Source organism: Bacillus rossius, chromosome 2, assembly GCF_032445375.1.
Source record: "Bacillus rossius redtenbacheri isolate Brsri chromosome 2, Brsri_v3, whole genome shotgun sequence".
In the NCBI taxonomy this organism is placed as follows: domain Eukaryota; kingdom Metazoa; phylum Arthropoda; class Insecta; order Phasmatodea; family Bacillidae; genus Bacillus; species Bacillus rossius.
This window is the reverse complement of record NC_086331.1, coordinates 117,916,651-117,933,441: the sequence shown is the minus strand read 5'-3', so window position 1 is coordinate 117,933,441 and position 16,791 is coordinate 117,916,651. Positions and strand designations below refer to the sequence as shown.

General features: G+C 42.3%; 1 protein-coding gene across 3 annotated transcripts in view; it reads left to right on the top strand.

The window, feature by feature from the left end:
• The window catches only part of LOC134529683 (uncharacterized), a 236,620-nt gene that overhangs the window by 202,876 nt on the left and 16,953 nt on the right, over window positions 1-16,791 (top strand). For all 3 annotated transcript variants that reach the window (XM_063364036.1, XM_063364038.1, XM_063364037.1), the window contains 2 exons: window positions 746-958; window positions 7,777-7,841. In XM_063364036.1, coding sequence (XP_063220106.1) covers window positions 746-958; window positions 7,777-7,841 — 278 coding nt within the window. The remainder of the gene's footprint in view (window positions 1-745; window positions 959-7,776; window positions 7,842-16,791) is intronic.

Genomic DNA, 16,791 nt, shown 5'->3' with positions numbered 1-16,791 from the left:
GAATTTTGTGTTTGAGAAAAATATTCCTTGCCAGATTCAGGACTGGGTGCTGTATTCCATTTTTTCCTGTACTATGGAAGACTACGGTAAACCACTGCAGTATTACTCATCATTAAAAACCTCAGATGTGTTGTGACTTCCACCACCATTGTGCTAACAGAGGTCATCACACTCAAAAACTTAGTAACTAAGGAATCATCAATTGTGATTTATTTATTTTATTTTGTGAATTTTGTGTATTTGTTTTCTTTTTGTATGACTGCCAGTGCAGGGCAGATATATAAATTTATTTAATAATGATAAAATAGACTGAGTTTTATATTTTGAGTATAATCCCATCATTGGCAAACGATTTGTCAGTGTAAGTGTCAAAATTAGGTGATTTAACAATGACACATGTTGTATTTGGTATTCTAACAGACTTATTTTGTTAAAATTAGTGTATGTTAATTTGTTACCAAACTTTGTGTGTATTTTAATGAAATTGTGAAATATAATCTATCATATGCTGAATTGAAACTTAGACGTACAAAAAATGATGAGATTTTAAAGCCCTGAAACACTGAACTATGTTAGTGTGCTATTAGAAAAGATTTTTCTGTTCTATTGTCAAATAACAAATAAGGCATTCAATCTAATGCCCATAAATGGTTTACTGTGCACTGGCAAGCTGTTCTACCCCTGAATTAAGTCTTTATATTAATGAGCCTTTGTGAAGGAAGCACTGTGTTGTGTGGTCTTGCAGTGGAATCACAGAAGGACTTCCATGCGAAGAAGTTGGTTGTGGCAACGACTACGCGAAGTCCCATCGTTGATACGAGCAGCATAAGGCCCGCGGCAAGCGCAACGCCCGGGCATGTAGGCTCTTCAGCAATCCCAGTGGTGACCTTGGAGGTGGCGTCCAGCGAGCGAACAGCCATCACCTTGCCAAACCTCGCCAGCACCACTGTACCTCCGCGTGAGTGGTGCCCCAACCCTGCACGATCCTTGCAACTAGCTTACTCCATATAAGCTTTGAATATATATACTGTATATGTTTTACTTGCGTTCATAGGTATAAAGTTGTAGATAAGCAAGTACATGTAGTTAGCACTTAATATTCTTTATTGTCCGTTAACCGTGTTACATTTACATATATAGATGCCATAACCGGAACTGACATTCACCTGTTATCAGTGATGCCAACCATCACCAGCAAGACAGATGTACAACACCTTCCCCTTTAAACTGCGAGACATTTTACCACTTGCTAGGGTTCTAAGGTTTACTTGTTGAGACAAAACTTACATACAAAGTTGAGCAATTGCTTTTTAACAGTACACACTATAATTCAGAAAACAAGTATACTGCATGAAACACTCATGTGCAATTCACAACTCACTCACAACACACTAATTGACAAGCAGACAACATTACAAATTTAAGCGCTTCACAGGCTTCACCTCCCTTCCACTTTTGGTAGCCAAGGTATGGCCACTGCTGTCTGTTGCTTCCTGAGATTCATCACCCTGCACAGTAGACACATCAGTCACTGCACTCGTCGAAGTTTGAGGCTCAAACCCCCGGAAGTCAGGCTCCAATGATGAGGTGCGTGGAGTCTGCTTCAGGCGGTTACCCTCCTCGCCATCAGTCTTGGTGTTGGGAACCTCGAGCAGGCGTGGAGCTGACTGGTGGGGCTTCTGCGAGGTCGTGGTTTTCCTCAGATGGATCACATTGCGACGCACTATCCTATCACCTGATCCTCGCACCCAATAGGAGCGAGGTGATGAGTGTTTGCCCACAATGACTCCCGGCTCCCACTTGTCATGTTTGTGGGTTTTGACAACCACAGTTTCCCCCTTAACGAATGTTATCTCCTGTCGCCTGGCCGTTTTGTTGTATACGTCTTTCATCTGCTTCTCCTTTGACATTAATGCTCTAACCACGTGTTCTGGAGAGATGACCCTAGGTCTGAGGGTGTTATATGAGACAGGCAGTTTACTCCGAAGTCTCCTATTAAATAGTAACTGAGAGGGGGACCAGTCTAAGCCAGGAAGAGGAGTGTTTCTATATTCACGAAGTAAGTTTCTGAAATCAGTGCCCTGACTTTTGCGTAGCAGCATTTTGCTAATCTTTACTGCCATTTCTGCCAACCCATTACTGCGTGGATAATGAGGACTACTAGTTCGTAGCTCAATTTCACTCAGGGAATAATACTGACGGCATTCATGAGAATTGAATGGCATGTTATCAGCCATCAGCACTCGTGGGAGACCATGAGTGCTGAATACTTGTTGCATGGCACTGATGACGGCAGAGGAAGTCTTTTTGGAAAGTTCACACATATCTATCCATTTGGAATATTTGTCCACAAGAACCAAATAATCTTTCCCAGAGAAGTCAAAAATGTCTGCACCTACTGTGTCATATGGCAGCTTTGGAATGGGATGTGGGCAGAGGGGCTGTCTGTAGTTGGCTGGGCGAAACTTCTCACACACAGAGCATTTATGAATGAACTGCACAATATCCACTGACATAGATGGCCAGTAAAACAACTGACGGCCCTTGGACTTGGTCTTCGATTCTCCACAGTGGCCTTCATGAAGCAGCTGTAGAACATATGGTCTTAGAGCCTCAGGAACAACAACCTTATCGCAGAGGAAAACTAAACCACTCTCAGCGCACAAGTCATCCCGCATTTTGTAATACGGTTTGCATACTTGAGGAACTCTACTGTAGGGAGGCCAATCTGACTGACAAAATTGGGACACTTGACAGAGAGCCGCATCCTTAGTTGTTTCCAACTGGAACTGAAGCAAGCGTTTGTTTGACATAGGCAAGTGCTTACTGACGGAATGTACTACCTCAACCATTGCAGGATCGTCGATTACCTTGTCTGTAAGATATGACCGCGACAGGTGGTCTGCGAAATACATGAGTTTACCAGGTAGGTAAGTAACGTTTAAGTCATACTTCAACAGTTTAAGACGTAACCTCTGAAGGCGTGCTGAGCCTATATGATGAACTGGTTTGACCATAACATTCACAAGTGGCTTATGATCAGATTGCACTAGGAGCTGCTTACCATAAATATAGTAGTGAAATTTAGCTGAGGCAAAAGAAACTGCTAAGAGCTCCTTCTCAATCTGGGAGTAGCTCTTTTCTGCTGCTGTAAGGGACCTGGAGGCAATGTGCACAGGGTGGAGACCCTTTGGGCCCTCCTGAAACAAAGTAGCACCAAGCCCACTCTGTGATGCATCACACTGTATAACAAGTTGGTTTGAGGGATCAAAAGTTGCCAGGACAGGGGCACTAGTGATGAGCGACTTGAGTTTACAAAAAGCCTCTTCATGACACGGGAGCCACAACCAGTCTACATCCGCTTTAAGAAGTTCATACAATGGGGAACACACACTAGACATACCTGGAATATAACAGCGAACAAAATTGAACATCCCCAAAGTACGTTGAAGTTCTTTGCGATTGCTGGGAGCCTGTAGACTAGTCAGAGCTCGGATTCGCTCAGGATCAGGAGACATGCCTGCGGCGGAGAAGATCTGGCCCACATACCTTACTTCGGAAACCTTATATTGAAGCTTATCTGGGTTGAACTTGATGCCAAGGCTGGCTGCACGCTCCACTACTTGCTGAGCACACGTATCATGGTCACCTTCTGTTTCGCCTGTGCAGAGGATGTCATCGAAGAACGTCACCACTCCAGGAATAGAAGCAAAGTTCTCTTCGATAAACTTCTGGAAATTTTCTGGGGCATTGGCAATGCCGTATGGCATGCGTAGATAGCGATAACACCCAAATGGTGTCGAGAAGCAGCACTTGTGAGACGAGTCTTCATCTAGTTGCACTTGGTGGAACCCTTCCTTAAGATCAAACACTGAATAAAAATTTTTTCCTGTGAGCTTCTCGGACATTTCTTCCAATGTTGGTATTTCATGGTAGTCTCGAATCACCACCTTATTGAGGTCAGTCGGATCAAGACATAACCTCAACTTCCCACTTGACTTTTCCACAACAACTAGGTTGCTCACCCAAGCGCTAGCACTGAGCTTGTCAACTTTGCATATAATGCCTTTCTGTTCGAGTCTGTCCAGTTCTTGTTTTAATGCAGGTCTGATTGCTCTAGGGACCCTTCTTGGAGGCTTACAAACAGGGTTGCTATGGTCGCGAATGTTAATTCTACATACTTGGGGGAAACAGCCAAAACCAGTGAATACTTCATTGTGTTCTTTAATGAATCTGTCCTTTGCCTCGTGGCAAGCTGAGTGAACCCTTTTCACAAGATTGAAGTCAACACAAGACTGTAGCCCTAACAAAGGAGTGCTGTCAGAGTCAACTATAACAAATTCAACATAAGACTCTTGGCCTTTGACAGAACAACACAAATTAACTACTCCTTTTGCTGCAAGAATGGTCCCACCCCAAACCTCAATTTTTAGGGATGTTGGCCTGACCTTGAACTGTTTGTCAACCGTCCTGAACAAACTGAGTGGCAAAATATTTATTTCAGAACCGGGATCCAATTTTATGTTCACTGCTTTATCCTCAATCAGTATACGCTCCCTCCACTCATTGATGTGGGTTGTTCTAGTCCCTCTAGGATACACAGAATTGACTGTCACCGCATCACAGTATAGACTCTCACTAGAAGAATGCTTTGCTTGTACCTCACGAACTTTCCGAACTCTGCATGAGGCAGCAAAGTGATTCATAATGCCACATTTGGCACATTTTTTTCCATATGCTGGGCATTGTCTGGCCTTGTGCTGTGTCTGACACCTTGAGCAGTTGTACTCACCGTTATCACCAAACTTGCTGTTTTGCCTTGGGCGTGATGACTTCCTATCCTTAGTGGACACAAAGTCACAACTTACACTATCGTGAGCAGAACTCCGAGCTTGAATCTCCTTCGCTTGTTGTTGACTCTGTTCCATCAGACGGCAGTGTGCAGCAACTTTAGTAAGAGTGGCATTGTCTAACCTCAGCAGAGACTCCCGAACGGACGAATCTCTGATGCCCTGGACGATGCGGTCAACCAGCATATTCTCTTCCTGCGAAACTGGGCGCTCATAGCCACATGTTTTAATCAGGCGGCGGCAATCAGTCAAGAAATGATCAAAAGTCTCACCCTCCAGTTGCACACGCTGGTTAAAAACAAACCGTTCATACAAAGGATTTGTTTTTGGTGCCACGAACACGCGGTACGCTTCCTTTACTTTAGAATACACTAGCTTGTCCTCTGGTGGGATGTCGAAAGTTTCGAAAAGGGCTCGTCCTTGGGAGCCTAACATGTTTTTGAGTAGGGCGATCTTAACCTTATCTGGGCCCTCATCCTGGCCCGTTGCGATTAAATAATTTTCAAAATCTCCTTCAAACACTTCCCAGTCTTTTCGGGCCGTGGGACTCTCCAAGTCGACAGAGTCGGGGAGCTTTACAAGATTTAGGCCTGCCATGGCACAAAACAGAAAAAAAAACAACTATACGATTCAGTCTGTCCACAACATTGTTTGATATCTACTACCACCGACGTCCGAAAAACACGTGGCAACAAACAAACGCACACCTACAGGTTATATCACCCACAGCAAACAAATCCAACGAACATGGACGAACTGAAATATAAACACAATTCCACACGACTGCGCCATGTTTTACTTGCGTTCATAGGTATAAAGTTGTAGATAAGCAAGTACATGTAGTTAGCACTTAATATTCTTTATTGTCCGTTAACCGTGTTACATTTACATATATAGATGCCATAACCGGAACTGACATTCACCTGTTATCAGTGATGCCAACCATCACCAGCAAGACAGATGTACAACAGTATAGAAGTCGCGAGTGGATAGGATTTACTCTATGTTTTTCAGGAGTGTATGATGAGCAGCTTGGGAACTTCACCGCTGCAGTGCGCTGCCGTAACGCCCTGTATCGTCTTAGGTTGTTATTTACACGTTAGAGCGCAGCACTGTCGCCCGCTGTCATTCCCCCGCACCCCCCACCCAAAATTCACTGCAGCTCAAAGTCGTTCAACGGGAGTTTGTGCGTCACAAAACTGTAGGAATGAGAGGTGGGGTAGAGGGTGGGTGGAGGACAACGCATGTTTGAGGGAGGGTGGGGAAGGGGTGTTTGAAGAGTTCGACACTTGTCCGCTAGGGACCACCACAAGTCGATGCCCTAGAGATGGTGGCGATTGCGGCGGTGAATTAACCAACTACCTCAAACCGTATTATAAATTTTAACCTGGGCTGGCGACTTCTATACAGTATATATATTCAAAGATATAAGGTTCTTTTCAGATAACCATGCAGTGTGAAATAAAGTGAAACATAAATAATGCATTTTGCTTTGTGTATAAATGATTGTAATTGTTTAATTGAAATGCGTAACAAAAAAATTGAGACCTGGCTTAAGATTATAGATTTATGCAATAATTTAGTTATCTGCTGTATTAGGTCCTGTTAACCTGTGACTAAATACTGTATTCAATCATAAGGCTCGCTTCCAAAACATGCTACGTTAGAAACTGAATATATGTACATGCATTTTGAATGACTTTAGTGCTTAATGATGCTTGTTGTGACATTAATATGTTCATTTTCTTCTTCTATGTAAGGTTTTCTGTGTCAGCTATTCATACTGCAAATTTTCCAAGAAAGTACATTATTTAAATCATGTACACACATGTACAAAATATTGTAAATTTGTACTATGAAATATTGTTTTGGAAAATGAACTGGTACACAATTCCCACCATAATACCTAATTGCTATATAAATAGTTATTTTTTGCTATTTATTTGTGGATTTATTGTTTTAAGTCTTCATTTTGGTCTTGTATGCATAGCCTTAAAATTATAAAGTTGCTTTTAAAACAATTTATGAACATCACAGTAGTCAACCTATAAATGTTAAAAAATCCTTATTCAGAATATTAATTTGTGTTCAAATAGTGTACCAGATAAGATTTTATTTATTTTTCTTAAGCTATTTTTAAGTTATTATTTTACACAATATTGATTGTGGACAGGGTCATAGAGAACTAACATAGTTTATTTATTGTTGCACTTGTGAAAAAACCAGTTTTAAATTTGTGGGAGCTGGAGTATTGTAATGGTCAGACCATTTGCATCACATAGTGGTGATCCGGGTCCAATATTTTCACATCTGGAATAAATGGCGTGTGAGATTTTCGGGATATTAATGTTTTCCCCTCCTATGTATCCATCACTGCTCTATTCTTAAGATGACAGTAGATACCTAAATGCTACCAGTTCAGAAGTATGTCATTTAAGTTTGTTGCTGGGGGGGGGGGGGGGGGGATGCGGTATTTATTAGTTGGTAAAGTTAGTGGGTGCCACCCGGACCCTGTGGGGACTCTGTCCTTGAGGCGTGACGTCGCCCGTGTGGGGACGTGACTCATTTCCCCCTTACTCCTTTATAGAACTATGTACCAGAACCTGGCCCGCTCTAAGTGTCAGGCTCGCTATACCTGCTGAATGCTCACGTGGGCTCTCACGGCATCCCACTTGCCACTGAGTACTTACACACACACGCACACACACATACACACACACATGCACGCATGTCGCCAGCGGGGCATTCAATGGCCAGGAAAAAAGGGGTGAGGAGGGGTGGTGACATATCAAGCTCTGTGGGGTACAGCCACGGACGACGTCAAGTTTCACTCCCAAAAACCATCATTATTTAAAATGTTGTACAGTGGCATAACCATTGTTTTTATTATGTGAATATTTATTGTAGAAGTCTTGTTTGGTTGCAGGATTTTGTGTGGTGCAGAGTCCATATCATTCAGATGAGAAAATCAGAGAAGGCCAAGGAAAACGGGTAAGTTTTCTCATGCAGCTGAAATAATAAAACTTTATTTAAGAAATCTTGTTATTACAATTATTTGCCTTGAGGGTGAAATTTTAGTATGCATCACAAATGAAAAAGAGATGCGCATGCATTAAGGACAGAAGTTTAACATGGCGAAATCTATAATGCGCGTGCTCCCATGAGTCAAAGTCATCCAGATAGCTGACCCCATGTGGTGGCATTAACCTGTATATTTGTTTTCATGAACTTTGGGCAGCATATCAACCATATCAGTGCATCAAATAAATCTTTGTGATAGAAAAACTATCCTGGAATACATTTTATAAATGCTAATAGTCTCAAAAAGATATTATCTCAACCAAAAATATGTTGTAATCCTGGATTACAACATTAATAATCTAATATTCTTAGTTACATCTATGATAACTGTTTAACTTAGAAGATGAGTGTGTGGTTAGGAAGCTAAACTCACCAGGTTTAAATCACATCATAGGCAAACTATATTTTTTAACTTTTTTATACAACTAACTTATTGTTAAATTTTTATAGGTAGCCTACATTATAATTTCAGAAAATAATATAGTTATTTGTCATTGCACTAAGAAATTTTTATAATAACTTTACATACATAGCTCAGTCCATTGGTTTAGTTGATTTTACACTAGATAGGCATATACCTAAGCTTTTATTTACATTTAATAAAAATAAATCTTACAAATACAATCAAATTGATTGATTAGGTAGATGTGTGTGTGTACACACACAAATACACACACATATATACCGTATATACTCGTGTATAGCGCGCCCTTTTTTCCCCTCAAGTAAAGGAAAAAAATAAGGATGCGCGCTATACACGGAAAAAAAAAAAAGTGATGGGGTGAGGCTGGGAGGAGGAGTGGAAGTCGTTAACTGCCGGGTGACGGGTGACGTTTCTGGCCAGCCCCCACACATACGCACAAGCAACAATGCCTCTCTTTCACACACACACACACACACACGCACACAACCTGGTCTCTCGCACACACACGCTCACAGCACACAGACACACAAACACACGTGCGCGCGCAAGCTCGCACGTCTCTTGTTTATTTTTAGACCTCCCCCTCTACAGAAAGCCAGCGCAGCTACTAAAATAAAAGAGAGAGAGAGAGAGAGAGAGAGAATGTTGTCGCCATTCCCCCTCCCACTTCCTTCGCTTCCTTGTCGCAGCTGCTACCGGTGAGTCATCTAGTCCTCTGCGTCCCGTTCCTGCCTGTCTCCTTCCCTCCCGCCCACGTACCAGTTGTGACGATACAGCGCTTCATTATCTTCCGTCTACACAGCAGAGTTTAAGTATTTTCCTGACGGATCACCACACATCAATTTAAATTATCATTTGTTTCATACGTAATTACTTAACAGGTACCACAAAATGTTAGTAAAATTTATTTACGGGGAAAAAAGTTTTTTTTCTTCGGAATTTGTTGCAAAAATCGTGGTGCGCGCTATACACGAGGGCGCGCTATACACGAGTAAATACGGTACATATTCATATATATATTAGAGATGTTCCAACTAGTTGATAAAGCAGACTAACCAGCCACTTTCATAGTCAGCGACTAGTCGGCGACTATTCGGCAAAGAGCGCAGACTATCCGGCTTCTTACTTTGTATGTATTTCTCAATAAAATGTGTGTAGGGGGAATTACATTAAAAAAAACCTTGATTGTTTACTAATATTTTTATTTTATGATCTTACACATTTTGAAATGTAAAGCAAAAACAACCTTTTCTTTGGTAATCAGCTTATAAAATTACTTACTTGTAAAGAAAAAATATCTATGACATTTATCAAACAAAATTATTATCTTAATTAACAAACAAAACAACATAATATCTTTTTATCTTCAATAAACACTTATAAATATTTCTTCTTATTTACTTAAAGAGTAGGAATTTTCTTCATTAACAGACTAAGTATTATTAAAGCAAGATTGCATGTACATGATGACAATCAGTCTAACGTAGTTATATGATTTATAACCGTACATAACCTAATCCAATCAAATTTGTGACAAACAAAATTGTCATCTCCTGATATTTTTTATTACTTATATTTTTTTAATTAAAGGTAAATTATGATATAAAAAGACTACAGCTTCTGCCCTATCTGGCAGCAATCGATTTCTTTTTGTTTCATATATGTTCCCTGCCTCTGAGAACAGCCGCTCACTGTAAATGGAACTTGCGGGACAACAAAGGTACACTTTAGCGATGCACGACATTTCAGGATACCTAGAACTATTGCGGCTCCACCACTGAAATGGGTCATCATTGCGCTTTACCACCGGTAACGCACAGTAGGACTGTAGTTCATGAGCTGCCCTTGACCTGTCATCTTGAATATCTTCTATTTTTCTTGATGCAAATTTTTGGTAGCATTGCCAAATATTCCGGTGTGTTGCTGTTTCTGTATTGTCTTCATCGATGGACGTGCTATGTAAATCATCTTTGCCATTGTTACTCTCGTCATCACTCATGCTATTTTTCTGAGATTGTAATAAAAATTGAGACCTAATGGTGACGAGATCCTCTGTCTCAAATAAACTGTTGCTTATTATCTTGGATCCAACAATGTAGCCAGGGTGAAGACTTTGTTATGCTCCAAGTCGAACCTACTCTTCAAATCATTTTCCAGCAGGACTTTCATTTGCATGATTTCTTTGTTTTCATCATTGTAAATTTCTAAATATTTCTGGAAGATTTTCAGATGAGGTATTTCTTCAGACACCGAAGAGCAATTTGAACTTATAATCTTGGAATTCTCTTCAAATGGTTTCAGCAATTCAATGCTTGTTCTGAGTATTTTCCACTCTTCAGTAGACAAATTTTCGAAATTTACCGATGTTTCAGCCAGGTATAAAGAAACAGCCCGTTTTTGTTCTAAAAGGCGAGATATCATATAGTACGTGGAATTCCATCTGGTTCATACGTCTTGGACAAGCTGGTGGTCTGACAAGTACCTAAGTTTTTTTTATTTTCTAGATTGCTAGTCACTTTAGTTTGGATTACTAGGTAATCTCATAGCATGACTAGCGCGTGGCTACCGTGAGCACTAGTGCTTCTTCCGAGGGAGTGCTTTTCATCATTCCACCCCCAGAATGTTAAATGGAAAATTCTATGCCCTTTTGCCTATAGTTGCTCTAGTTGGCTCCCTACTTAACTTTTGCCTTGACTTCTCGATTCCTGTTGCTTGTCAACTTAATTTATATTCTTGACCACTGGATCCCTTTATTTTTTTGGTTCCAGTGGGGTCAAAGAGATGGTGCAAGAGTTTAGGTACATTTCCAGCTCAAGCCCATCACGAAATTCAACTAAATTTACATGCTGGCTTCCTACATGGACATAAATTCTATGTGTCTCTCCCGCTTCTAGTCACCCCCAGTGAACAGTCAACGATCAGACATTGTTAAATCAGAATATACATAGTCCCGCACTGGTTGGGCTAACAAATGTTTAATCTTAAAATACGCTAGTTAAATTATTAATGTTGGTTTTTTGAAAGCTTGATTATGTCAAAGTAAAATGCTAGATTTATATTCCAGGTAAAATTAATAATCCTTTTGTAATTGATAAGTTTTGACGGCCGGGGCCCCAATTAACTTTGATCTGTGTATTCCTGAAACTATCAAAAGAAAATAATGAAAACCATAATGAACAATAAAAAGGGTAAGCTTTAAGCAAACATTTTCATTTTATTTATTTCTTCAAATACTATCCATTTTCTACTTACTATTGTGAGAAGTAAGTTTCCTTTTTTTTTTTTAATGTTTCTCCCTTGTGTACCTCTAAGTATACTGTAGTGTCTTTCGCCTGTTTAAAGCAACTTCCAGGGCTTTAATAACAAAATTAATATAAAGCTTTCTTTAACCACACAAGGGCAGTAACATAGGAATAATTTATTTTTTTTAAATATGTTACAGAAGTAATACAAAACATGATATGCTACATGAGCTATGCATCATAGTATAAATATTTCCTTGTCCAGTTGCAAATTAGAAAATTTTTGCGTATAATGGAAATATTTGGAAGTATATGAGGTATGATCAAAAAATATGGTGAATGAATTTTTATAGCAGCAACTAATGATGCTACATTTTGAAGTAAGCCCGATAGCCTGTTTCATTGAGATAGTCAGTGTCAAGTTTGAACAAGTTGTGACTTGTCATTCGGCTTCCAGAGCGGGAAGAGTGAGGTCATGTTACCGTGTCTGTCACGCATAATGGATTTTAAAAAAATGTGTTACCATTAAGTTTTATTTTAAGTTCCAAAAGAGTGCCAAAGAAGCTCATAATATGGTAATTCTGAAGACTGTTTACAAATGATATGAATGATTTAAAAGCAGAAATGAGTTTGTCAAAGACGAGCAGCGGTTGGGACATCCTACGACCTCAAAAACAGACACAAACGTGCAAAAAGTGACAAAATGGTTCATTCAAACAGGCGATTAACCATTCAAAAGCCTTCCAAAGAATTGAACATTGTGTACAGGTTTGTGCAAAGCAGTTTTACTGATAATTTGCTAATGAAATGAATGAGTGCGGAATTGGTATCCATACTTTTAAATGACGAACAGAAGGAAAATCATGTGTCAGTTTACAAGGAATTGAAGGATCATCTTGATGCAGATCTGGACTTCATGGCCAAAAATTATAACTGGAGATGAAAGTTAGGTGTATGGCTATGATCCTGTTATGTTTAGTGTTGTTGTGTTATGTATAGTATTGTTGATATGTGTCAGTTGGCACCCGGCATGAGAATTGTGGAGACAGAGGTTGGCACACGTGTGGAGAGAAAAAGGACGGGCAATAATAATAGGACTCTGTGTAAACAAAGTGATGTAATGAATGTGATGTGAGTGAGATGGTTAGTGATGTATTAGGTTGTAGAGCAATAAAGTGAGAATTTATTACTGGCGACGAGGATGGGATACAATAGATAGGTATCACATACAACCAGCATCATGACTAACTTGGGTAACATTGAAGAATTTGATGTGGCGCATCCACAGACCTGGGATGCCTACGCAGAGCGCTTAGAGTTTTATTTTGAAGCTAATGAAGTCACAAGTAACGAGAAGAAGCGTGCTGTTCTCTTAAGTGTGTGTGGCCCAAAAACGTATAGTGTTGTGAGGTCGTTAATCTCGCCAGCTGCTCCAGCCACTAAAACGTACCAGGAGATAGTGGCGCTGTTAAAAAACCATTTCGCGCCTACACCATCGGAAATTTATCAACGATTTAAATTTCACCGTCGCAATCAACGGGAAGATGAAAGTGTGGCGGAGTATATTGCTGAATTGAGAAGGCTGGCCGAACATTGCAATTTCGGCAATATCCTTGACCTTACTCTACGAGACCGTTTTGTTTGCGGTATGAAGGATGAAACGGTGCAGCGAAGGTGGTTGTCTGAATCTGTTTTGACATTCGCCCAAGCCCAGGAAAGGGCCCTTGCTGCCGAGGCTGCATACCAGAACACTCGTGACATTCGTGGTGCGTCGGCAGCTGTTGTGAATGCCGATTATGTAGCACAGGAAGAAACTTGTGGGAAGGAACACATCCCTGTGAGGGTAGACCAAGTGAGTAACAGGAACTTCGCACCTAGACGTAACCTAAATTCTAAGACACCTAAGTGCACATGTTGTGGTGGTCAACATTTCAGGGCCGCATGCCGTTTTATAAATGTAGAATGCTATTACTTCAAGAAGATAGGCCACCTTGAAAAGGTCTGCAGAGCAAAGGCGGCTGATAAGAACAAGGGCAATGTAAATCAGGTGGAGCAAAGGCAGGAGGAAGTGAATAGCATTCCAAGCTCTACAGAAGACCAAGTGTATCATCTTTGGAACGTCAATGTGCAAGGGGCTGCTGAGTTTGGTACAACAGTGTTTATTGGAGGTTATCCAGTGGAAATGGAGCTAGATACAGGAGCGGGAGTGTCAATTGTTGATGAATCCACCTTCTCAAACATCTACCCCCAGGGGTCACAGGTACTAAAGAAGAGCACAGTGATCTTACAGGATTACAGTAGGAATGCTATAGAGACGCTGGGTACTTGTGAAGTTGACGTGACGTATGGATTGCGGAAGAGTAAACTGCCATTAATTGTGTCTAGGGGGCACCACCGATCGCTCCTGGGTAGGAACTGGATGAAGGCGCTAGGAATAGAAGTTAGAGGTGTTCTCACAGTAAGTTATTCGGTCTCCGACTTGGTCAATGATTTTCCTGATGTGTTCAGTGCAGAGTTGGGAGAGTACAAAGGCCCCCCCATTGGGTTTCAGTTAGACGAGGAAGTCAGACCTCTGCGACTGATACCACGGGCTGTTCCTTTCGCACTCCTACCAAAGATTGAACGTGAGATTGACAAGTTAGTAGAGCAAGGGGTCTATACACCTGTCATGCATTCTGAATGGGGTACCCCTATTGTTCCAGTATTAAAACAAAATGGGGAAGTGAGAATTTGTGGGGACTATAAAAGCACCATCAATAAGGCTTTGAAGAAAGACCTGTACCCTATCCCTCCCATTAACCAACTGCTAACCAAGCTTTATGGGGGCACAGTATTTGCTAAGATCGACTTGGCTCAGGCATTTCAACAGCTGCGAGTGGATGAAAGTGCGGCCATGGCCCAAACGCTGGTTACGCATAAGGGGGCATTTAAGGTGAACCGCCTACAGTTCGGCGTTAGTGTAGCCCCTGGTAAGTTTCAGCGATTCATGGAGGACTTGTTGGCGGGCATGGATGGTGTTTTGCCCTATTTTGATGATGTGTTGGTGAAGGGGACATCCATGGAGGATTTATATAGCAGGGTAAGGCAGATCCTAGAGCGTTTTCGTGCAGCGGGAATCCATGTGAAGGCACAAAAGTGTGTATTGGGAGCATCTGCGGTGACTTTTCTTGGATATATAGTGGATCAGAAAGGAATTCGTCCAACCCCTGATAAAGTGGCTGCTATTCATGAAGCTCCGGTCCCCACCAACAAGGGAGAGCTCCAGGCCTACTTGGGCCTGCTGAATTTCTACCATTCGTTCCTTAAGCATAAGGCTGAGGTGGCGGAGCCCCTGCACCAGCTGCTTCGGAAGGAGTCACCGTGGGAATGGACACAGGTCCATGACAAGGCTTTCGCAGGTACCAAGGCCCTTTTGACATCAGAGTCCTTGCTGGCACATTATGATCCAAATCGACACCTTATATTGACATGTGATGCTTCACAGTATGGGGTTGGGGCTGTTCTCAGTCAGCCAAATGACAACGGTGATGAAGTACCCGTATGTTTCTACTCTCGCACAATGACAGTCACTGAACGTAATTATGCGCAAATTGATCGCGAAGCCCTTAGCATAATTGCAGGTGTGAAAAAGTTCCACAACTATGTATATGGAAGAAATTTCGAGATCCGCACAGACCATAAACCCCTGCTTGGGCTATTCACGGTAGACAAGATTACGCCAAACATCATTTCTCCAAGAATGCTTCGTTGGAGTGTACTGCTGAGTGGATATGATTTTGTGTTGAGATACCAACCTGGAGCAAGCATATCCAATGCTGATGGTCTTAGTCGCCTTCCCCGCGTAACTCATGAAAACCCTGTGCCAGCACCAATGGAAGTACTTCTCCTAGAAGCACTTGACACTCCTCCCTTAACGGCACAAGAGATCGCCGAGCTGACCAGGAAGGATCCCACCTTGTCAAGGGTCTACAATTGGGCCATGAAAGGATGGCCTACTTCAAGAGTGACGGAAGAATTCGTTCCGTTTGTTCAGAGGCAACATGAATTGACCACGCATCGAGGTTGTTTGCTGTGGGGCAACCGTGTGGTAATTCCGGAAGAAGCTCGCAAGCACATCCTCCAGACGCTACATGCTTGCCATCAAGGAGTGGTCCGGACAAAGGCACTGGCACGCAGTTACGTGTGGTGGCCTGGACTTGACCGAGATGTGGAGGCAGTCGGGCAACAATGTGAGATCTGTCAATCATCCCATCATAGTCCACCCAAGGCTCCCAATCACCCGTGGGAATGGACCAGGAAACCATGGTCCAGGCTACATGTCGATTTTGCAGGGCCTATCAGAGGGCAAGTGTTCTTAGTCGTGGTGGACTCGTACTCGAAGTGGTTGGAAGTATTACCGGTAGCGGCCACAGATGCTAAGTGTGTCATAATGGCTATGCGTACGTTGTGTGCAACCCACGGTATTCCCGATGTTATTGTGAGTGACAACGGAACTGCATTTGCCTCTGCTGCATTCATAAGTTTTGCAAGGAACAATGGTATTAGCCTGGTCAAGGTTGCTCCATACCATCCTTCGTCAAATGGTCAAGCTGAGCGAATGGTTCAGTCGATGAAGGAGGCGCTTAAGCGGTTGGATGGGGCAGACTTACCGCACCGTTTGGCAAGGATGTTATTAACGCAGCATGTGATGCCGTGCGCAGCAACTGGAGCCTGCCCAGCCGAACTTCTCATGGAGAGGCGACTCCGAACATGCCTGAACAGGGTGCATCCTGATTTTGTAGAAGAAATGAAAAGCAAGCAAGAGGAGAAGACCAAACCAGTTCCTCCAAGGATGTTTGTTTCCCAAGACCTGGTATTCGCTTTGAATATGGGTAGGGGACCGAAATGGGTTCCTGCTGTTGTGGTGGGCGTAACAGGGCCCCTTTCTTATACAGTGTTAACAAGTGAAGGAGTTTACATGAGACGGCACATTGATCAATTGCGCCGTAGGTATGCTGTTCCTGGAAATGATGCTAGCAGGAGTCTTCCACAAGCAGGGGGTGAGAGGGTAGGATCCGCGGTAGGATCCTCCAGCGCTGAAGTGGAGCGGCAGGTAGGGGAGCACAACAGAGCAGAGCAAGGACGGTCTCCAGGGCCGCCTAACGGAGCAGAGCAGGGGCGACCGCCGGGGCAGCGGCCGCAATCACCAGAGGAG